Source organism: Gekko japonicus, unplaced genomic scaffold (genome assembly GCF_001447785.1).
Source record: "Gekko japonicus isolate JY-2015 unplaced genomic scaffold, Gekko_japonicus_V1.1 scaffold2437, whole genome shotgun sequence".
NCBI classification, from domain to species: domain Eukaryota; kingdom Metazoa; phylum Chordata; class Lepidosauria; order Squamata; family Gekkonidae; genus Gekko; species Gekko japonicus.
In genome coordinates this window covers 138812-162446 of record NW_015176048.1, presented here as the reverse complement: position 1 = coordinate 162446, position 23635 = coordinate 138812, and the positions used below count along the sequence as shown (strand labels likewise).

The 23635-nt window shown below is 49.4% G+C and overlaps 1 protein-coding gene across 1 annotated transcript in view; it reads right to left on the bottom strand.

The window, feature by feature from the left end:
- Nucleotides 1-23635, bottom strand: part of LOC107123429 (ciliary neurotrophic factor receptor subunit alpha-like) — a 206428-nt gene that overhangs the window by 69269 nt on the left and 113524 nt on the right. Inside the window, exons 4-5 of the mRNA XM_015426676.1 lie at nucleotides 16858-16975; nucleotides 10317-10475 (exon numbers count right to left, since the gene is read on the bottom strand). Coding sequence (XP_015282162.1) covers nucleotides 10317-10475; nucleotides 16858-16975 — 277 coding nt within the window. The remainder of the gene's footprint in view (nucleotides 1-10316; nucleotides 10476-16857; nucleotides 16976-23635) is intronic.

Here is a 23635-nt window from a genome sequence, read left to right as displayed (position 1 = left end):
TTGTCAACATCCTTCCTAAAATGTGGTGCCCAAAACTGGACACAGGACTCCAGGTGAGGCCCCTGACCATAGCCGAATAGAGCAGAATGACCACCTCCCTTGATCTGGACGCAATGCTTCTGTTCATGCATCCTAAGATTGCGTTAGCTTTCTTCACAGCCACATCGCACTGCAGGCTCATGCTTAGCTTGTGATCAACCAGAACACCCAGCCAAGTAAATAAATAGTGGCAGAGGGCAGCTGTGGTGCTCTGAGGCAGAACAGCTGGATTTGACTCCAAGAGAGTGACTGAAAGATCACACCCTGGAAATCTTGTTGGTCTTCATGGTGCTCCTGGACTTCAAGCTAGCAATGAAGAAATGGCCACATGGACAGAGCTAGACCTGTATCCGCTCCCTCACCTGGATGTCCCAGGCTGGCCTGATCTCGTCAGCTCTCAGAAGCTAAGCAGGGCCGGCCCAGGTTAGTAATTGGATGGGAGACCACCAAGGACGTCCAGGGTTGCTACGCAGAGGCAGGCAATGTGGCAAACCACTTCTGGACGCCCCTTGCCTTGATCTGGTTGGCCCAGGCTGGTCCCACCTGGTCAGATCTCAGAAGCTGAGCAGGGTCCGCCCTGGTCCATGCTTCGATGGGAGACCACCAAGGAAGTCCAGGGTTGCTACGCAGAGGCAGGCAATGTGGCAAACCACTTCTGGACGCCCCTTGCCTTGATCTGGTTGGCCCAGGCTGGTCCCACCTGGTCAGATCTCAGAAGCTGAGCAGGGTCCGCCCTGGTCCATGCTTTGATGGGAGACCACCAAGGAAGTCCGGGGTTGCTACGCAGAGGCAGGTGAGGGCAAACCACCTCTGAACGCCTCTTGCCTTGATCTGGTTGGCCCAGGCTGGTCCCACCTGGTCGGATCTCAGAAGCTAAGCAGGGTCCGCCCTGGTCCATGCTTCGATGGGAGACCACCAAGGAAGTCCAGGGTTGCTACGCAGAGGCAGGCAAGGGCTAGCCCCCCCCCATGTCTCTTGCCTCCCGTAAGTCGGCTGTGACTTGACGGCTCTTTCCACAGCCATGCCTGCATCTGCAGCTCCTAAGGGACTGTCTGTCAGACACAGACACAAAGCCCTGGGATACCTGTGGACTGCTCACGCCTATAGAGGGGTTGATGGAGGATAAGCTTGGGGTGGCGGGATAATACTTAGTAACTTAGTTTGTGCTCTGAGGGCTCAGCCCCTTCTCAAAGAGAGCAAGATTCAGGTCCAATAGCACTAGGAGGGCCACTGGACTCGAGTCGACCTCTTCTGCCGCAGGCCGGGATGGCTGCCCGCCTGAAACTGTCCTCTGGAAAAGAGGGAGTGCCAGGCACCAGAGAAAGGGCTGCTGCCTCCCTGTGCGCCACAAGGGTTGACGCCCCATTTCTCCCAGCCTCATGGAACCCTATGATCACAGAATTGGAAGGGGTGCGGTGGCTCAGCTGCAGTCTGGAAGGCAGGTAGTTCGGCAGTTTGTGACCCGAGTGTGCCGTGTGATGGAGTGAGCTCCCATCTCTGGCCCCAGCTCCTGCCAGCCTAGCCGTTCAGAAGCAAGAAATTGCAAGTAGATAAATAGGTACCGCTTCGGTGGGAAGGTAACAGTGTTCCGTGCGCCTTGGTGTTTAGTCATGCTGGCCACATGACCACGGAAATGTCTTCGGACAGCGCTGGCTCTTTGGCTTGGAAACGGAGATGAGCACCGCAGCCCTAGAGTCGGATTTGATCGTCTTTCGAGCAAGGGAAACCTCTACCTTTACCTATACAGGCCATCTAGTCCACCCACCTGCCCAATGCAGGGTCAGCCTAGAGCACCCCTGACAAGTGTTTGTCCAGCCGCTGTTTCAAGACTGCCAGGGAGGGGGAGCTCACCACCTCCCCAGGCAACTGATTCCATTGCTGCACAACTCCGACTGTAGAAAGGTTTTTCCTAAGGCTCAGCTGTTACCTTCCTGCCCTTCATTTAAACCCATGATCGCGAGCCCTCCTGTTCTCTGCTGCCAAGAGGAACAGCTCCCTGCCCTCTTCTAAATGACAGCCCTTTAAATACTCAAAGAGAGCGATCGTGTTCCCCGTCAAGCGCCTCTTCTCTAGACTGAACATTCCCAAGAAGTCCCTCAGCCTTTCCTCGCAGGGCCTGGTCTCCAGGCCCCTGATCATCCTCGTCACTCTCCTCAGCACCCGCTCCATTCTGTCCACATCCTTTTTGAAGCGAGGCCTCCAGAACTGCACACGAGACTCCAGGTGTGGCCTGACCAATCCAGTGTACAGCGGGACTAGGACATCTTGTGGTTTGGATGTTACGCCTCTGTTGATACAGCCCAAGATCACATTCGCCTTTCTGTTGCCACATCACAATGGCTGCTCATATTTTACTTACGGTCCACCCATACCCACATGCAGCTGCTGGTGCGACCTTGGGCCAGTCACAAGTTTCTTTCAGAGCTGTTCTCTCAAGGACGGTTCTCTCAGAGCTCTCTCAGCCCCACCTACCTCACGGGGTGTCTGTTGCGGGGAGGGGAAGGGATTGTAAGCCGCTCTGGGACTCCTTCGGGTAGTGAAGGGCGGGGTATCAATCCAATGTCTTCTTCTTCTTGTTCACACACACGGCTACCCTCCTTTCCAGGACCAGGAGGCCTGCCATTTCCCTGCCACGGTGGCTCGGACAACCATGCCAGGCTCCTAGTTCTCTCAGTCTGGGAGCTGGCAAGGTGGAGGCCTAGTCCTTATTGGCCCCAAACCAGTTCTAAGCAAAGAAGCGTCTCTTCTGCAAAGACCAGGAGGTGGGCTGCTCTCTCAAAGAAGACGTCAAATGCCTTCCCATACTGGATGTGGCTGGGAGAGACAGCCGCCCGACAGCTGCCAAGGGGCACTGGCTCCTTCTGCCAGCCAGCCAGTTCTGGAACTGGCTGCGATACCCGAGTGCTGGAGTTCATGCCGTCCATGTGGCTAAAGTGGTGTTTTCTGTGGCAGGGATGGGTTCTCAATCCCCTTCCTGCGGTACCTCAGAAATGCCGCTTTGAGTTGTAACCACGTGGCAGAGTCGTGAGTCTTCTTTAAAAATTGTCTCCGTGTGTGTGTGTGTGAGATGTGCCCCCAGGCTGGTTCTGACTTACAGCGAGGCTATGAATGAATGTCCTCCAAACCGTCCTCGGGTTAAAAACCTTCCTTGCTCAGGCCTTGCAAATGGAGGGCCTCTGTGGCGTACTTGACTGAGTCCGTCTATCTCCTGTTTAGTGTGGTGGTTAAGTGCGCGGCCTCTAATCTGGGAGAACCGGGTTTGATTCCCCCACTCCTCCTCCACTGGCACCTGGCTGGATGACCTCGGGCAAGCCGTAGTTCTGATAAGAGGTGTCCTTGAAAAAGAGCAGTTTCTGTCAGAGCTCTCTCAGCCCCACCCACCTCACAGGGTGTCTGTTGTGGGGAGGGGAAGGGAAAGGAGTTTGTCAGCCGCTTTGAGACTCCAAACGAAGGGTGGGGTATAAATCCAATCTCGTCTTCTTCTTCTGTAGTGGTTAAGTGTGCGGACTCTAATCTGGGAGAACCAGGTTTGATTCCCCACTCCTCCTCCACTTGCAGCTGCTGGATGACCTTGGGTCAGTCACAAGTTGTCTCAGAGCTGTCCTTGAAAAAGAGCCATTCCTGTCAAGAGCTCTCTCAGCCCCGCCGACCTCACAGGGTGTCTGTTGTGGGGAGGGGAAGGGAAAAGGAGTTTGTAAGCCGCTCTGAGACTCCTTCGGGCAGTGAAGGGCGGGGTATAAATCCAATCTCTTCCTCCTCCTCCTCCCCTCCTCTCTTCCTCCTCCTCCTCCTCTTCTTCTTCTGTTGGGTCTCCCTCTTTTCCTGCTGCCTTCCGCTTTCCCTAGCACGATCGGCTTTTCCAGCGACTCTGTTTAGTCATTTAAGCTTCTAGGGACAGCTCAGGCTTGATTGGGTCTAGAACACACTCATTTGTCTTTTTGGCACTTCTAACAAATCCACTTTCCTCCTGTCGGCTCTCTTCACTGTCCGGCTTTCACACCCATACACAGTAATGGGGAATACTGTGGCAGGAATTAACCTGATCGTATGTTGTCGAAGGCTTCCACGGCCGGGGTTCATTGGTTGTTGTAGGTTTTCCAGGCTGTGTGGCCGTGCTCTTGGCACTGCAGGACCTGACGTTTCGCCAGGAGACGGGACCGGGCTGTAACCGGCATCCTCAGAGGTAGGCAGGTAATTTGATAGGCAGTTAATTTATCTCTATTCAGGAAGGAGGGGTAGGGCTGAGTCATTCTCTTGTAGGAGTCCCCCAGGCTGAGAACATGCTAATGGAGGAGCTTTCCTGAGGAGGTTCTTTGGCATATGGACTTGGCTGCTGAAATTCTAACCTTATCTGTAGTGCTATTGTCAGGTGTAGAGCCTTTTGTATTTTTCAGGACAGGAAACCCATGCCCAGTTTATTTTTAAACTATCTTCTTTCCTGTCGAAATTGCATTTATGTTTATGGATTTCAATGGCTTCCCTGTGTAATCCGACATGGTAACTGGATGTGTTGTCCAGCCTTTCAGTGTCTTGGAATAAGATACTGTGTCCTGTTTGAGTTTAGATTAGATATAAATTACCTGCCTACCAATTTTCTTCTCACCTTGACACAGAGAGTACCTCTGAGGATGCCAGTCACAGCTGCTGGCGAAACGTCAGGTCCTACAATGCCAAGACCAGGGCCATAGAGCCCGGAAAATCTACAACAACCAAATAACTTGATCTTCGTCACCAGTGACACATCCGTACACTTAAGGATCTCCCAGATGCCCCCAAGAAGAAGAAGAAGCCCTCGGTTGTAGAGAGCCTGTGCTCATTTTGCACATTCCACTACCAAGAGGCCCCTAACCCTGCCCAAAATCCTGTGTTGAGCTGGAATATGAGGCTTGCTTCAGAGGGTTGTTTCTAATGTGCTACTGGATTTGAATCTAGCTCTGACTTAAGGCCTGTCACTCAAGTATCGTCCTAATTGTCTTTTCCACTTTCAGCTCTCCAACTGGAACCCCCCCTTCTCCATTTCAACTACTTGCACAGCTGGTTCAGTAGCCCTGCCTTCCTCTGCCTGGGGACGGCCTCCGCAGAGAAGTGGTATTTGGCTCAAGGACTCACCTGCCCTTTCCCTGCAGTTCTGGCTAAGTGCCCACCTCTAGTGCCTGTGCCCGTTTCTGTGTGGAAGGGACAGTTAAAACATGTAGGTTTGCCAGGACGGACAGAAGTAGTACAAAAGATAAAAAAAAGATCAAACCGTGCTTAAATAACAAAAAATATATTCAACAATCAATGAGTATAACAATCTAAACCTATATAAATAGAGTTGTTTTTCAAAAATACAATACAAGAAGAAGAGGAAGAGAAGAGAAGAGATTGGATTTATACCCCGCCCTTCACTACCCAAAGGTGTCTCAGAGTGGCTTACAAACTCCTCTCCCTTCCCCTCCCCACAACAGACACCCTATGAGGTCGGTGGGGCTGAGAGAGCTCTTGAGAGAAACTGCTCTTTTTCAAGGACAGCTCTTATCAGAACTATGGCTTGCCCAAGGTCATCCAGCAGCTGCAAGTGTAGGAATGGGGAATCAAACCCGGTTCTCCCAGATTAAGAAGAAGAAGAGATTGGATTTATACCCCGCCCTTACTACCCGGAGGAGTCTCAGAGTGGCTGACAAACTCCTTTCCCTTCCCCTCCCCACAAACAGACGCCCGGTGAGTAGGTGGGGCTGAGAGAGCTCTGACAGAAACTACACTTTTTCAAGAACAGCTCTGACAGAACTATGGCTTGCCCAAGGTCATCCAGCAGGTGCGAGTGGAGGAGAGGGGAATCAAACCCGGTTCTCCCAGATTAAGAGTTTTCCTAATTGTCTTTTCCACTGCACTGAACCACTACACCAAACTGGCTACAGTATAGTAGTGAGAGCAAACCAGGCGATAACGGCAATTTGAAATCGGTGAGCTGTGAAGCGGAGACACAAGCGGCGAGACGGGGATTTTGTGAAGAGGAATTATAAACCTCTGTATTTGGACTTTTCACTTTTTTTGTTTAAATGCTTTTTTATTTTCAAAACAAACATGAAGGGGGAAAATTCCGTTTCAGTTCTTCAATAACATTTTGATGCCTAATTTCTCATAAATTTCTATAATTCACCTTGTAAACAATAACTACGCTGCTTGACAATAAATCATATTTATATAATAAAGGTCCTTGGGAAAGCTTAAATGGTTCTGTTAATTACTTGGAATGCTCTTAAAACCATTGGTAAAATCTTGACCATGTATTCTCGAATACAGTCTCTGGTTGTCCTTTCAAAATCAGAGTTAATTTGTCCATTTTCACCATTTCCAAAGTTTTGCTTAAAATTTCTTGTCTTTTCACTTTTTGAGGAATTTGACTTGGACTGCTTTTGATGGTGGATGAATAGGACTATTTTTGTATTTGGACCATGTACTTTTGTCTTTCTGACTGCTATATTATTGCATTTGTGAAAAACTACTCTATTTATATAGGGTTAGATTATTATACTGATTTTGTTGAAAGTATTTTTCGTTATTTCTGCACGGTTTGACCTTTTCTATCTTTTGTACTACTTTCATTTTATTTTATTTTTATTTATGAATTCAATTTATAGCCCGCCCTCCCTGCAAACGCGGGCTCAGGGCGGCTCACAAATAGGCGTAAGCCAACACATAGAACACGTTAAAACCATATAAAATCATTACTACAATATTACAATATAATAAGTGCTCTAGATGTTCCCGAATGATCTTCCATAAAGATGACGTCTCAATACTGTCAGTTCCACGTGACACGGTCGGTCTCTCTTCCCAGGGCCAGATGCTCATGATGGTAACATAATGATGGTACAATAGTGGCAGCTCCTACTCGAATGCCTGGCGGAAGAGCTCCGTTTTGCAGGGTCCCGCAGGGCCCGGATCTCCTCCGGGAGCTCGTTCCACCAGGTAGGAGCCGCCACCGAAAAAGCTCTGGCCCTGGTAGCAGCCAGCCTGGCCTCCTTGGGGCCTGGCATCGTCAGGAGATGTTGCTCGCAGGGGAACATATAGGGAAAGGTGGTCCCTTAGGTATGTTGGACTCAGGCCATATAGGGCTTTAAAGGTTAGGCCATATTGCCAGTTTAAAGCATGAAAGAGGGATTTCATCTTACTCCATTCTATGCATCTGGGATGAAAGGCGAGACCAGGGTTTTCCTGTGGAGGAAGAAGGGGCTGGACAGGCCAGATGAAATGCCTCTTGCATGCTTTAAACTGGCAATATGGCCTGACCAATGCTCCCTCTAAGCTGTGGAGTCTTCTGAGCAAAAATTCTACTTTGTGAGCTACTGGCATTAAAGTTGTGAATGAGCGATATGACTACTGCATAAATTAGTTTGCTCTGGAGCCATCCTTCCTGAGCTAAGATAAAAATGTGCGAGCCAAAGGCTAAAAAACTGTGAGCTGGCTCACACTAACACAGCTTAGAGGGAACTTTGGGCCTGACTCCTCGCAAGGGGACAGTAAGCACTGTTGGTGTGCCGCTGCGGCGGATGGTGGCAAAGGAGCAAGGTGCCCATTCTCACTTGATGATCCTCCTTGGCCGTGCTGGTTTTCTTGCCCAAGGAATCATAGAATGTTAGAGGTGGAAGGGACCTTGCAGGTCATCTAGTCCAACCCCCTGCACTCTGCAGGAGCACAGCCGAAAGATAGCCCTACAACATACCCAAAAGACGGTCGCCCAGCCTCCACTTGAAAACGTCCAGCTAGGGAGCATCCACCACCTCCCGAGGCAGACTGTTCCACTGCTCAACCACTCTGACAGTTAGGAAGTTTCTCCTGATAGTTAGCCGGTATCGACTCCCTTGTAATTTCCACCCATTAGATCTAGTCTTGCAATCTGGGGCAAGAGAGAATAGATCCACTCCATCTTCTACATGACAGCCCTTCAGATACTTGAAGACTGTAATCCTGTCCCCTCGAAGCCTTCTCTTTCCCAGGCTAAACAGACCCAACTCTTTCAGCCTTTCCTCCTAAGACTTGGATTCCAACCCCCTCACCATCCTGGTTGCCCTCTTCTGGACACGCTCGAGCTTGTCAACCTCCTTCCTCAAATGTGGTGCCCAAAACTGGATAGATCAAAGTGGGTAGCTGTGTTAGTCTGTCTGCAGCAGTAGAAAAGAGCAAGAGCCCAGGAGCACCTTAAAGACTATTTGGGTTTTTTGCTGTCAAGTCATGGTTGATTTATGGTGATCTCGTGGGGTTATCAAGGGAAGAGACTTTCAGAGGCAGTTTTAGCCATTCCCTGCCTCTGCGTAGTAACCCTGTACTTCCTTGGCGGTTTCCCATCCAAGGACTGACCAGGGCCAGCCCTGTTTAGCTCCGAAGATCTGACCTGGTAGAGGAGAGGAATCCCAACTTCAAGTATAGGCTAATGAAGAAGAGAAGAGACTGGATTCATACCCCGCTTTTCACTACCCAAGGGAGTCTCAGAGCAGCTTACAAATTCCTTTTCCCTTCCCCTCCCCACAACAGACACCCTGGGAGGTAGGCGGGGCTGAGAGAGCTCTGACAGAAACTGCTCTTTTTCAAGGACAGCTCTTAACAGAACTACGGCTTGCCCAAGGTCATCCAGCCAGGTGCAAGTGGAGGAGTGGGGAATCAAACCCGGTTCTCCCAGATGAGAGTCCGCGCACTTAACCACGACACCAAACTGAACCTGTGAGAGGGAGAAAGATCTTGGGGCTGTAGTGGATTGCTCAATGAAAGCGTCAATCCAGTGTGCTGTAGCAGTGAAAAAGGCAGACTCGAATTGCAAATAAAATAGCCACTATTGGAACGCCCCTGTTTAGATCTATGGTGCAGACTGTGCACAGCTCTGGTCACTGCGTCTCAATAAGGACATTGCAGAGCTAGAAAAAAAATACAGAGAAGGGCAACCAAGATGATTTCGGGGTTGGAGCACCTTCCCTACGCAGGAAGGCTGAAGAACCCGGGACTTTTCAGTTCGGAAAAGGGACGACAAAGGGGGGACATGATAGAGGCTTATAAAACGATACGTGGGGGTGGAGAGAGTGGACGAAGGCAACTTTTTCTCCCTCTCCCAAAAGACTAGAACTTGAGGGCATCCAATGAAGCTGATGGGCAGTAGGTTCAGGGCGGGCAAAAGGAAATACCACTTTACACAAAGAGTGATTAAAATGCGGGATTCGCTGCCAGAGGATGTAGCGATGGCCACGGGAATGAACAGCTTGAAAAGGGGATTTGATAGATTCATGGAGGAGAAGTCCATCAGTGGCTACCAATGTTCCTTCTAAGATGAGGCGTCTTGTGAGCAAAAATTCTACTTTGGGAGCTAGTGGCATTAAAGGTGAGAGCGAGCAGTTTGGCTACTGCATAAACTAGTTTGCTCCGGAGCCATCCTTCCTGAGCTAAGACAAAAATGTGTGAGCTGGAGGCTAAAGAACTGTGAGCTGGCTCACACTAACTCAGCTTAGAGGGAACACTGGTGGCTACTAGCCACGGTGGCTGAAGCCTCTGAATCCCAGAGCCAGGAGGCACCATCGGGGGAAGGCCTCGGCCTCTCTGCCCTGTTGTTGGATCTCCAGAAGAACTGGTTGCCCACTGGGTGAGACAGGATGCTGGGCTAGAGGGACTCATACTGGTCTGATCCAGGAGAAGTTTTCTTAAGGCTTGCCAACTAGAGCCGTGACCAGTGGGTACAAGAGAGAGTTAGCCCAGTGTGGCCTCTCCCCTAGACTCTTTCTAGGACTTTGGTCAAGTCTCTTTCAGGGGGCAATAAAGAGGAAGACTGTCCTGTCTCCTAGGGAAGGCTCCTTCAAGAAGAAGCACGGTGCAAACTTTTTAATACCCATGAGCCCCTCTGGCATACAATTCAGCACTTGGGCCGGCTTGTATCCTGCCTCTGCCATGAAGTTAGGGCTAACCGGTCTCTTCACCTGGCAGTATGCTAGGAACAGTGGCCTACCTCGCAAAGCTGTTGTGAGGACCGCAAGAAGATAAATGTAACATAGAGCACTATTGGACACTTAAAAGCGCAATTCAGCACGGTCCCAGCTGTCTTTACCCAGAAGCCTTCACGGATCCCCCCCCCCCAAGAACCAGCTGTGATGTTCTTCTTCCCTGGGGAGACATTGGCAGGGCTGATCGCAAGGTCTGTTTTGGTAAGCCCAACGACACCCCTGTACTGCAGGCCAGGGCAGCGCCTACTGGGCTGCCTGCTCAGCCCCTGCGAGACCCAGCCGCCCAAACGGAGCGCGTCACGGACTTTCCCTATCGATTCATCGAAGGAGATGGTGGTGGAGTTCCTGCCCAGGGCGTTCGTGACCGTCAGGGTCACCTTGTACTTCTTGGTGGAGAAGAGGTGAAGGTAGCGGATGTAGCACCGGTTCTTGGGGGACATGTCCTTCTCACACACGATGTCCTTAGAGTCGTGCCTACCAAAAACAGAGATAAGGAGAGGTCAGCTGAGGAGGAAAACGAAGGCTGTGGAGAATAGATCAAGATGGGTAGCTGTGGTAATCTGTCTGTGGCACTAGAAGAAGAAGAAGAGGAAGAAGAAGAGATTGGATTTATACCCCACACTTCACTACTCAAAGGAGTCTCAGAGCGGCTTACAAACTCCCTCCCCTAACCCCTGTGAGGTTGGTGGGGCTGAGAGAGCTCTGACAGAAACTGCTCTTTTTCAAGAACAGCTCTGAGAGAACCATGGCTTGCCCAAGGTCATCCAGCAGGTACAAGCGAAGGAGTGGGGAATCAAACCTGGTTCTCCCAGATTAGAGTCCGCGCACTTAACAACGACACCAAACTGGCCCTCGAACTAGAAGAGAGCAAGAGTCCAGGAGCGATTTCGAGGCATATATGGGAAGAGGGACGAGCGAATGCACCGACAGACAGAGACGGACTCTGGATCTCATAAAGAAAGCTCGGCTGCCTTTGCTCAGCAGCTTCCTGTCGTGGAACAGGAAATGAAGGCCACACCCGCCATGTCTGACAGGCACTGAGATCCCGTGATAGCCGATAAGCACGCGAGCCCTGATTTCAGCTGACGCAGGCGAGCGTGCAGGAAACGACTTTCATTAGCACACATGCTGGATTAATTGGCGTGCTCTTCAGCAAGATAAATAGACGTCCCCCGTTGACCAAATCATCATTTAATTAAAGCGCAGCTCAAACGCTGAGAGAAGCATCCATCCGCACAGGCCTCATCTATCCGGAGGCTGGATATCGGGATCATATCAACCCTGGGCCAAGAAGATTTGCAGGGTGTTAAGTCGCTCGCTTAACAAAGTAGTCGGAGAGTGATTCAGCAAAGATTCAGCTTTATTCAACAACTCGAACACAACTCCAACACGGATCAACATCTGATAGCCAGAACAGCTTTTACATTGCAGCTGTCCTGCTTTTAAACTCTCCCGGCTAATGTAGCCACACCCACTGTAAAATTACCAACCAATAAGGTTGTATGCATAAGGACCAATCACGGACGTTCCCGCTCTGGGAGCTTGCTGACTTGTGATTGGATGGTTCTTCCCAGGCTAGCAATGCGATTGGATGGATTTGGATCCTAGCCCAGGACGAAGCTTTACATGGCAATTAAATTATGTTGTTCACATACAGTTATGCATTCAATGGCAGCAATTGAATACATTACACAGGGGCTGCCCACCTGTTCCCAGGGCTGGTTCTGACCTCTAAGGCCCTCAGTGGCTCGGGGCCAGCGCAGCGGAAGGACCCTCTCCTCCCAGCCTGGCCAGCCTACCCGTTACGAATCCTCCTCACCAGGGGTCATTTCCTGCGGGAGCGCACAGGAGCAGAGCTCCGGCAGTAAAGAGCCCAGGGGGCGGGCACATGCAACAAGCCCCACCCCCTGCTCCCAGCAGCCCTCAGTCAGAGCAAGAAGCAGCCAGGTAAGTTGCAGAGCCAGCATTTCCAAAACAGTCCAGTGGCACCTTTAAGACCGAGTTTTATTCAGGTACAAGCTCTCCCTCCTCTGCGAGGACAGATCTGCACGCCCCCCCCCCCATAGTTAGGAATCCAAAACAATCCAGTGGAGCCTGAGTGGTGGGTGTTGCCTTCTGACACACTTCCGGTGATGTCCGGGATGTGTGGCATATGCAAATAAGTTATGCTAATGAGTTATGCTAATGAGTTCCTGCACCTCTTTTTCTACGAAATGACCTCTGCTCCTCAAAGACCCTTCCTGCACAGGGAAGGTGGATGGCCAACAGAGACAGGGCTTTTTTGGTGGTGGCCCCTCACCTGTGGAATGCCCTCTCCCTTCAGGGTCAACTGGCACCCACCTGACTCCGTTTTTAGGCAGGAGACCAAAGCATTTCTTTTAAGTAAACGTTGATCTCTTAAATTGTTTTTTCCCCAAGCCGCACCTAGTCTGAGGCCTGCCGTGATGAGCATTTAGGCTGCAAAATATTTAATGCTGTTGGGCCTGTATCTGCTCTTATGCTTTTGGGAACTGGATGTTTTTTAATGCCCACAAATGAAATAAATATAGCTCAAGATGGGGAGAGTGGATAAAAGGTAGGTTGGTTGGTGGCTGCGAAGGAGAGAAGGAAGAAGGTGAGGACACTGGGGATGCCAGGATGGGTAAAAGAGGAAACAGCATGGGGTGGGATTGCCAGGGAAAATGGAGTACACTGCAAGTCCACCTTCATGGGAGGTGGTAGTTGCACTCTGGTCTGCTATGGTCAGGCCTCACCTGGAGTTCTGTGTCCAGTTTTGGACACCACATTTTAGGAAAGACGTTGATAAGCTGGAGCGTGTCCAGAAGAGGGCAACCAGGATGGTGAGAGGGTTGGAATCCAAGCCTTACGAGGAAAGGCTGAAAGAGCTGGGTCTGTTTAGCCTGGGAAAGAGAAGGCTTAGAAGGGACAGGATTGCAGTCTTCAAGTATCTGAAGGGCTGTCATGCAGACGATGGAGCAGATCTATTCTCTCTTCAAGCATCTGAAGGGCTGTCATGTAGAAGATGGAGCAGATCTATTCTCTCTTGCTCCGGATTGCAAGACTAGATCTAATGGGTGGAAATTACAAGGGAGTCGATACTGGCTCAATATCAGGAGAAACTTCCTGACTGTAAGAGTGGTTGAGCAGTGGAACAGTCTGCCTCGGGAGTGGTGGATGCTCCTTCACTGGACATTTTCAAGCGGAGGCTGGACGGCCATCTTTTGGGTATGTTGTAGGGCTCTCTTTCGGCTATGCTCCTGCAGAGTGCAGGGGGTTGGACTAGATGACCTGCAAGATTCCTTCCAACTCTTAACATTCTATGATTCTTGCAGGTTATCTAGTGCAACTCCCTGCACTCTGCAGGCGCACAGCCAAAAGATAGCCCTACAACATACAGATAGCCCTACAACATACAAAAGATAGTCTATTGCCATGTGTTTATTGTATGTCTCCCCCCTCCCCTTTTACTGCAATGTCCTCTAGGACCTCTACCTTTATAACTCCCTTTCTTCGCTATGGTATGCCTTGCCAGTTTTTGTTTGCATCGGTTTCCAGTTGTGAAATCCTAGTCCTACTGCATTATGGGAGGTTTTTGCTTTCCAGTTGAATGGCTTTTCATGTTTTGTAAACTGCCTTCGCTCTCAGGGAGCAGGTTAGGCTACGAACGAAGCTAACCACCACAACAAACTCCGGGATCAAACTACGCTTTCAAACATTTTCCAGGTGAACCCAGCCTCTTGTTTGGAAAAAGAAAGACCAAAAAGAAATTATTCCACCACAAGCCCCAAATCCCACAGAACTGCAGGTGAGAATGTTCCTGACATCTACACGGCCCTGGTGGAAAAGTTCAGGTGGATGAAGCAATTTCTCGCACACCTCGAACATATTCGCAAAAGCTGACCCTGTCAGCTCCCACAAGAGCATCCATCAGAGGTTCTGCACATCAAAGAGAGTTGCTTCATTTACTCCTCCTGGAGAGGGAAATTACACTCCACCATCAGCTCCCTCTTTCCTCTCCAAACCCTTCAGAAGTCTGGAACTGCTGAAACAAAAGACTACGAGAAGAGTGTGTGTGTGTGTGTGTGTGTGTGTGTGTGAGGGTGTCTTTCAGTATAACTATTGTGAATCATTAATGATGCAAAAAAAGATCCTGCCATTTCCGGGCCGGGGGTGGGGGTGGGGGAGGACCCTCCACCATTAGAGCTGCTGCAAAACTTCATATAAACAAAACTCCGAAGCTCACACGGATGCTCTGATTTGAGCGAAAGATCAGACGGTGCAAAACAAATTTCAAAGGGGCTGAACGTTTTGGGGGAGGCAGACTGCACGCCATTAAAACTGGCGAGGAGGATCTAATTAAGTAACTTGTGGGAGACCTTGCCTCTAGGTGGAGGCGGTGGGCTCCGGATTAAATGGATTTTTAAAGATTAGAGGAAATAATGACAGATGGCGCTTCCAGGACTACTAACAATGGCAGCAATACAGCACCACGGGAGGGGTACTAGACATCCACCCTGAGGATCGGTCAGTCCTTAATTCACACGGTGGTGGAAGGTGCCGTCAAGTGGCAGCCGATTTAGGGTAACCCTGGAGGGCAGGGCTATTTTGGGGCAGGAACGCGCAGGAACGCGCAGGAACGGAGTTCCGGCTGGCTCCCAAGTTGGCCACGCCCAGCAGGAACTTCATTAGCATAACAGGCCACACCCAACAGGAGACACTCATTAGGATTGGCTACATTAGGGGTGTGTGGCCTAACATGCAAAGGAGTTCCTGCAACAAAAAAAGGCCCTGGGTTTTGACAACAAACAAAGTAAACAGAATAAGAAGCAAAAGGTGGGTGTGGCTGGATGACCACACTTCTGGTAACATGGGGGTGCGGCCTAATGTGCTAATGAGCTGTGCTGGCAGGGGTGTGGTCCAATATGCTAACGAGTTCCTGCTGTTGGGTGTGGCCTATTATGCTAATGAGTTCCTGCTGGGCTTTTCCTACAAAAAGAGCCCTGCTGGAGGGTTTTCAAAGCAAGAGGTGTGCAGAGGTGGTTTGCCATTGCTGGCCTCTGCACAGCAACCCTGGACTTCCTTCGTGGTCTCCCATCCGAGTACTAACAAGCCCTGCTTAGCTTCTGAGATCTGATGAGACTGGGCTCACCTGGGCCATCCAGGTCGAGGTAAGGGACTAACAGAGGTGGTTTGCCATGGCCTGCCTCTGCACAGCAACCCTGGACTTCCTTCGTGGTCTCCCGTCCAAGGACTAATCGGGGCCGGCCCTGCTTCGCTTGAGATCGGGCTTGCCTGGCCCATCCTGGTCAGGGCTCATTCAGAGAACTATCAGAGGTTACCGGTCAATCATGTTATAATAGTTTGACTTTTGGATTGCTCTTTTTTTGGTGTGCAATTAACAATTAATCGATTTATTATTATTATTATTATTAAAAAGAACTTCAGAAGATATAGCTTGGAGGACCCAATGGGATATTACGGCCACCTGCACCCATCGTCCACACATCTATCCAGCCCCTGTTTTCATCCATCTGGGCCAGTGGCTGCCGTCACCTGTTGGGGCACTGAATTTCACAAGGGAGCCACAGATATTGGTTTGTGATTGTATCACGACATTTCGACACATTGGCTCTGATTTGATTGGATCTTGGGGAGCGGTGGCACAGTGGGTATATCCCACTGCCTTAACATCTGAACTGTGTTAGTTCGAGCCCCGCGCTGGTGTGAGCAGCCAGCCTACTGTCCCCAGCTCATTGTCCACCCAGCGATTTGAAAGCTTCGGCGAGTAGATAAAATGGGAACCATCGATCTTGAGCAGTAGATGAGGGGTGTCAAATGTAAGGTCCGTGGCTCTGAACTGGCCCGCAAGCAACTGTTCATTACCTTTATTGCCAGATGACAGAGGCTGTGTGTTACGTCCCTGCATACTGTCCCAGTGCTAATATCTATCTATCTATCTATCTATCTATCTATCATCTATCTATCTATCCTAATCTATCTATTCTATCTATCCTAATCTATCTATCTATCTATCTATCTATCTATCTATCTATCTATCTATCTATCTATCTATCTATCTATCTATCTATCTATCATCTATCTATCATCTATCTATCATCTATCTATCATCTATCTATATCTATCTATCTATCATCTATCATCTATCTATCTATCTATCTATCTATCTATCTATCTATCTATCTATCTATCTATCTATCTATCTATCTATCTATCTATCTATCCCATTTATACCCCGCCCTCCCCGCAGTGCAGGCTCAGGGCAGCTCACGGTCAATACATAAATACAATTAAAAACAACATAAAATAATCTAAAACAATGACATTATAACTAATACTATTTCATAAAGTGCTGAGGATGGTTCATTAGCTATTCAAGATGGCTGACTTCTGCAGAATGCTTACAAAGCCGAGATGTCATTCTGCTCAAGATCTTCCTACAGCGCAGGCTAGAGGTCAAAACCAAGGCTAGGTGTCAAGAACCGAGGGCCAGGGCTCTATAGTAGTGGCGGCACCCTAGCTGAAAGACTGGCGGAAGAGCTCCGTCTCGCAGGCGCGTGAGCATCAGGGAGATACTTTAAGAAAATACTGTAAGGGTGTTAATGTTTTAAGCATGCGTGTATTTTGAGTTTAAAATATCAATAGTTGGGTTTGGCAGCATCCTTTATAAAATTTATACCTCCCGTACCTGGCATTACATTTTATTGCATGTGTAGCCCGGTCCCATGTAAGAGCCATTGAGCGCGGACTCCTGTGGCCAGGTCTTCTCCTGCAAGAGATCTTAAGCTCCCCCAGACTCTACCCGAAACCGCCACCCTTTCTCCCCCACCCCACTTACTTTACGGTGATGTTAAAAGCATCTGGGATGTACGTCGGGCTGGGCAGGTGCCAACTGCAGTAGAAGCCGTTGGGGTAGTTATTGGACCGGCACATCAGAACGGGCTCCTTGGGAGGTGCTGTTGGGAGAGAGAAACGTGGGTCAGTCCAGGCTCCTGGCGCCCTCCAAGCTGGCCTCTTTTTCAGCTTGAGGTTCGTCTGCTGGACAGCGTCACACTGGCGTAATGGTCCCGGGTTTCCACGGTGAGGGCCTAAGACCCGGTGGAGGCCGAGGAACCTGACTGAGAAGTCCCACAGGGCCACAGCTCACACTGCCCACTTTCGCCCAGATCATGTTCGGCACTCTTTCCAAGCATCTTTTGGAAAACAAAATCTACATTGGCCAGGAGAAACATGACTTCACATGGTTTCAAAAGCAGTTCCTTCCATTCCCCTGCAGAATGCACATCAGCCACAGTGGCCTAACATCCATGGGATACTTGAAGAAGAAGAAAAAGAGGAGGAGGAGGAAGAGGAGGAGATTGGATTTATACCCCGCCCTTCATTACCCAAAGGAGTCTCAGAGCGGCTTACAAACTCCTTTCCCTTCCCCTCCCCACAACAGACACCCTGTGAGGTCGGTGAGGCTGAGAGAGCTCTGACAGAACTGTCCTTGAGAGAACAGCTCCGAGAGAACTTGTGACTGACCCAAGGTCATCCAGCAGCTGGATGTGGACAAGGCTCACAATAGAATAGTGCCTAGACACACAAACACCAACAAGCGCAGCGTCTGGAGAAAAAGAGGGACTGCTGGAAGACTCAGAGCTCTGCTGGCCCCTTCTCCACCCCCCACAACTGACACATGGCCAACTGCCCACATACAGCTGGATGTTCAGATGGACATTTGTAGCTCGGGCCAGTGGGTGCAACCCCACTCCCTCTTAGGCTTGCCAACCTGCAGGTGGTGGCTGGAGATCTCCTGGGATTGCAACTAATCTCCAAGTGACAGAGACCTGTTCTCCTGGAGGAAATGGCTCCTTTGGAAGGTGGACTCTATGGCATTACACCCCCATTGAAATCCCTCTTCTTCCTCGTCTTCCAGGAACATAAGAGAGGCTGTGCTGGATCGGGCCAGAGGCCCACCTAGTCCAACACTCTGTGTCACACAGTGCCCAAAACCCAGGTGCCACTAGGAGGTCCTGCAGCAGGGCCAGAACTCCAAAAGCCCTCCCACAGTGGCCCCCCAAGCACCAAGAAGACAGAACATCACTTGCCCCAGACATAAGAATATAAGAGAAGCCATGTTGGATCAGGCCAAGGGCCCATCCAGTCCAACACTCTGTGTCACACAGTGCCCAAAACCCAGGTGCCATCAGGAGGCCCACCAGCGGGGGCAGAACTCCAAAGGTCCTCCCACAGTGGCCCCCCAAGCACCAAGAAGACAGAACATCACTTGCCCCAGACATAAGAATATAAGAGAAGCCATGTCACACAGTGCCCAACACCCAGGTGCCACCAGGAGGTCCACCCGCATGGCCAGAACTCCAGAAGCCCTCCCACTGTGGCCCCCCAAGCACCAAGAATACAGAGCATCCCTTGCCCCAGACATAAGAACATAAGAGAAGCCATGTTGGATCAGGCCAAGGGCCCATCCAGTCCAACACTCTGTGTCACACAGTGCCCAACACCCAGGTGCCACCAGGAGGTCCACCCGCATGGCCAGAACTCCAGAAGCCCTCCCACTGTGCACCCCCCCAGGCACCAAGGAGACAGAGCATCCCTTGCCCCAGACAGAGTGTGCCATCTAGACCTTGTGGCTAATAGCCGCTGGTTCCGTATGTTTATCCAATCCCTTCTTGAAGCTGTCTATACTTGTAGCCACCACCACTTCCTGTGGCAGTGAATTCCACGTATTAATTCCTCTTTGGGGGAAGAGCCACTTCATTTTATCTGTTCTAAGCCATCTGCTCATTCATTTCATGGAGTGCCCACGAGTTCTCGTATTGTGAGAAAGGGAGAAAAGTACTTCTTTTTTTTTACTGTGAATTTTTACTGTATTTATTGGTCTTACTGCATTTTAACTGTGTAAGCCGCCTTGAGCCACAACTGTACCAGCAAGGTAGGATATAAATTGAAAGTAATAAATAAAATAAATAAATCCCTACTGTATCCCATGCATAATCTTGCAAACCTCGATCATGTCACCCCCTCAGTCGTTGCTTCTCCAAGCTAAAGGGCCCTGACCTCTTCAACCTTTCTTCATAAGGAAGGGGTTCTGTTCCCTTAATCATTTTAGTTGCCCTTTTCTGAACCTTTCCCCAATGCTATAATGTCTTTTTTGAGGTGTGGTGACCAGAACTGTACACAGTACTCCAAAGGAGGCTGCACCATAGGTGTATACAGGGGCATTATGATACTGTCTGATTTGTTTTCAATCCTCTTCCTGATAATCCCCAGCATAGCATTGGCCTTTTTTTATTGCAGTCGCACACTGAGTTGCCATCTTCAGTGAGTTATCTGTCACAATTCCAAAATCTCCCTCTGGGTCAGGTACTGCCAGTTTCAGAACCCATCAATGTGTATTTATAGTTAGGATTTTTGGCTCCAATGTACATCACCTTGCACTTGGCCACATTGAACCCCATTTGCCATGTTGACGCCCACTTGCCCATCCTTGACAGATCCCTTTGGAGTGCCTCACAATCCTCACTGGTTTTCACCACCCTGAACAACTTCGTATCATCCGCAAATTTAGCCACTTCACTGCTTACTCCCAACTCCAAATCATGAATGAACAAGTTAAAAAGCACCAGACCGAGCCCTGTGGTATCAAATTCCTTACCACCTTCTACTGTGAAAACTGCCCATTTGGACTCACTCTCTGTTTCCTGTTTATTAACCAGTTTTTAATCCGCAAGAGGACTCGTCCTCTTATCCCAGGACTGCTGAGTTTACTTAGGAGCCTTTGATGAGCAACTTTATCAAAAGCTTTCTGGAAGTCTATGTGAACAAAACATCTTCTGGATCACCCCTGTCCACATGTTTCTTCACCCCCCTCAAAGAACTCTAAAAGGTTAATGAGACAAGTTCTTCCCTTAAAGAATCCATGCTGATTCTTCCTCAGTAGCTTTTATTCATCAATGGGCCTACTAATTCTATCTTTAACAGATTCCATCAACTTACCCAGTATCGACATTAAACCGACCAGCCTGTGATTTCCCGGATCTCCTCCAGAACCTTTTTTAAAGGTGGGAATTACATTAGCTACCTTCCAGTACTCAGGAATGGAGGCAGATTTAGTGACAGATTGCATATTTTTGTCAGGAGATCCACATTTGAGTTCTTTCAGAACTCGAGGATGTATGCCATCGGGGCCTGGTGATTTGTCAGTTTTTAATTCTTCCATCAGTCGTAGGCCCTCACCTCAATCCAACTCAGGTCTTTCAACACCCCTCCCGCAATCAGCGGTTCTGAAGTTGGCAAGCACCTCCCATCTTCCACAGTGAAGACAGAGGCAACCCCCCCGGGAAAAAAAAAACAAATGCGTTCAGCTTCTCTGCCATTTCCAGTTTGGTGTAGTGGTTAAGTGCGCGGACTCTAATCTGGGAGAACCGGGTTTGATTCCCCACTCCTCCACTTGCAGCTGCTGGTGTGACCTTGGGCAAGCCATAGTTCTGGCACAGCTGTCCTTGGAAAAGAGCAGTTTCTGTCAGAGCTCTCTCAGCCCTGCCTACCTCACAGGGTGTCTGTTGTGGGGAGGGGAAGGGAAAGGAGTTTGTAAGCTGCTCTGAGACTCCTTTGGGTAGTGAAGGGTGGGGCATAAATCCAATCTTTTCTTCTTCTCTTCTTCCCTGTCATTCTTTAGTCATCCAAGCACCCCACTGCCTCTCTGGCTGCTGTTCTGCAAGAAATTTTTATTATTGGTCTTCATGGTTTTTTTTGCAATATGTTCCTCATAGTCCCTGAAGAGTTCCGAAGAGGGCTAATGCGCTCCTAAGAGCAGTGATGCTTCACGCACTTTAGCCAGGAAGCAAATTCAAAATCCAAATCAGAGCAAAACAGAAGGTGTTGAATAAAGCAGAGGCACACAGTGTTGTGTGGCCACCTAGCACAGCGACAGTGCGGCAGGTACAACAATCATCCCTGGGGGGGAGGTTTGTCTGAAGAACAGGTGAGCCGACACAAACGGTTTAACCGCGGGAGAAGCAGCTGTCTCTAGTCTTGTGTTTCGTATCTTTTCATGCCACTGCTTCTCTCATAAATAATGCAGCTCTTTGGAGACGAACAATAAAGGAGCTAAAATTAATCTGCAACCCCCAAACCATGGAAAGCACAACTGAGGAGGAACTTCACCTGTGTGACATTGTGAGCTCCGTTTCTGTCAGGGCGACATCTGCAGAGGCCACGTTTTGTCCTTTCGCCCCAGAAGTATTGCATGCTTCGGGGTTTCCAGTGATCAGTGGGTCTGGGGCTTCGGATGTGCCGAATAGCAGTTTTGGGGGTGATGCGTTTTGGGCCTCTCACCTCATCCCGCCCCGCATCAAGCTTTTGGTGGAATTGTGAAAAAATATACAGATTTTGGAAAAGGTCCAAAAATTAATAGCAGAGATGTTAACAATTAAGTTAGATTTAGCTCCAGAGATATATCTACTTAACATGATGCCGGATGGATTAAATCCAAATGATAAGTATTTGCTAACTTATATTGTAACAGCAGCAAGAATTTTGATTGCTAAATATTGGAAAGCTAACAATTTGCCTACAATACAAGAGTTACAATATAAATTGTTAGAAGTGGCAGAAATGGATAATTTAACAATGATACTACAAGGGAAAGATAAGAGTGTATTTAATAATAGATGGTCTAGATTTTATGCTTGGTTAAAATGTAAAGAGGAAAAGTAGACTCCAATATTATACATGTAAAAATATATGGTTGAAATGTTATGGAAAAGCTTAAATAAAATATTTTTTTTAAAAAAGCTTTTCTAGCGATCAGAGTACATTGACCTTGGCTTTGCTTCTTTGCTAGGGCAGCTAGGAAAAAGTTCTAAGGGAAGTCCCGTAGTTTTAGAAGTCATAAGAACATAAGAGAAGCCAATGTCGGATCAGGCCAGTCACCCATCCAGTCCAACACTCTGTGTCACAAAGTGGCCAAATACACCAGGTGCCCTCAGGAGGTCCAGCAGTGGGGCCAGGACACTAGAAGCCCTCCCACTGTTGCCCCCCCCCAAGCACCAAGAATGCAGAGCATCACTCGCCCCAGACACAAGAACATAAGAGAAGCCAAAGTTGGAGCAGGCCAATGGCCCACCCAGTCCAACACTCTGTGTCACACAGTGGCCAGAAATACCAGGTGCCATCAGGAGGCCCAGCAGTGGGGCCAGGACACTAGGAGCCCTCCCACTGTTGACCCCCCTCCCAAGCACCAAGAATACAGAGCATCCCTTGCCCCAGACTGAGAGTTCCTATCTATAAGTCAAGACTGAAAGGAATCCTTCTCTCCCCCTCTGTGCATTGCCCCTCTGCTGGCCAGTTCCTTCTGGCCTTTGAAACACCACTGCTCACCCAACACCCCTGAGCTCCACAATGAGCAGCCAAAGGGCCAGATCCAGCATGTCATTTCCCATGGTGGCTTTTAACGGGAGATGCTGGGGATTGAACCTGGGACCTTCTGCGTGCCAAGCAGATGCTCAGCCGCTGAGCGAAGACACTGCACACATTACAGAGTACGCAGGCGATGCAGGCTTTCCTCAGTTCCCATGCTTGTGGTGCCCAATCAGGATCAAGATCAGTTTTCTGTCCACGAAAGCCTGGCCTCCTGGCAAAGTGCACACAACTAAATATGGCACTGCTTGATGAAATACTTCCGTTTTTCCTGCACAAAAACAACTGTCAAAGCATTTCACTGGGGATCTTGAATTCTACTATTATAAGTGAAAAAGAACCACCTCTGTGTGTGTGTGTGTGTGTGTCGGTGCTTTCCCTTCCTACTGGCAAAGGCATGCTTAAAGTAAGGTCGTCGCAAACTCTTGTAACTTGGGCTGCTGACCCACCTCGGGTAGTTACAAGCAGGGGTCATTTCGTAGAAAAAGAGCTAGGGAAACTCATTAGCATAACTCATTAGCATATGTCACACCCCCTGACATCAGGGGCCCGGCGGTGGACCTGCAAGGCCAGCGGGAGTGCGAGGAAGCCCCGCCAAGGCCCTCCCTGGCCCCAGGCAGGCAGGGGTGGGGAAAGGCGGGGAGGAAGCAACTTACTGTTAAGTCGAGCGCTTAACAAAGAGTCGGGAGAGTGATTCAGCAAGAATTGCGGTTTATTCTTCAGCTTAGTTACGATCGCCAGCCAGGTCCATCATTCGAACCACTCGAGCCAAAGGACAAGCACTGGCTGCTCTGTATTTAAACATTCCCGGCTAGTGTAGCCACACCCCCTGTACAAATAACAACCTATGAGGTTGAAGATATAATGCCCAATCACAAGCGGTCCCGCTTTACAGCGTGATTGGTAGACACTCTCTGGGCTAGGACTCCTATTGGTTACATTAGGATCCTAGCCCAGGCTGAAGCTTAACATAGAGTTTCAATGAGACGATTCCCATGTCAGTATTTACATTCAAGTCAATACATAACAAATCCCTCCCCCCTAAGCAAAAACATTATGAACACTCGTAATCGCTTAAGTAGGTGGGCACTCTGCGCACTCTCTGAGACCTCCGTGGCGTAGGAGGTTCAGGGCACCTTAGAATTGGAGGCACTTGGCTTGACTCACTCTCGAGTGGGTCAGGAACGCTACCA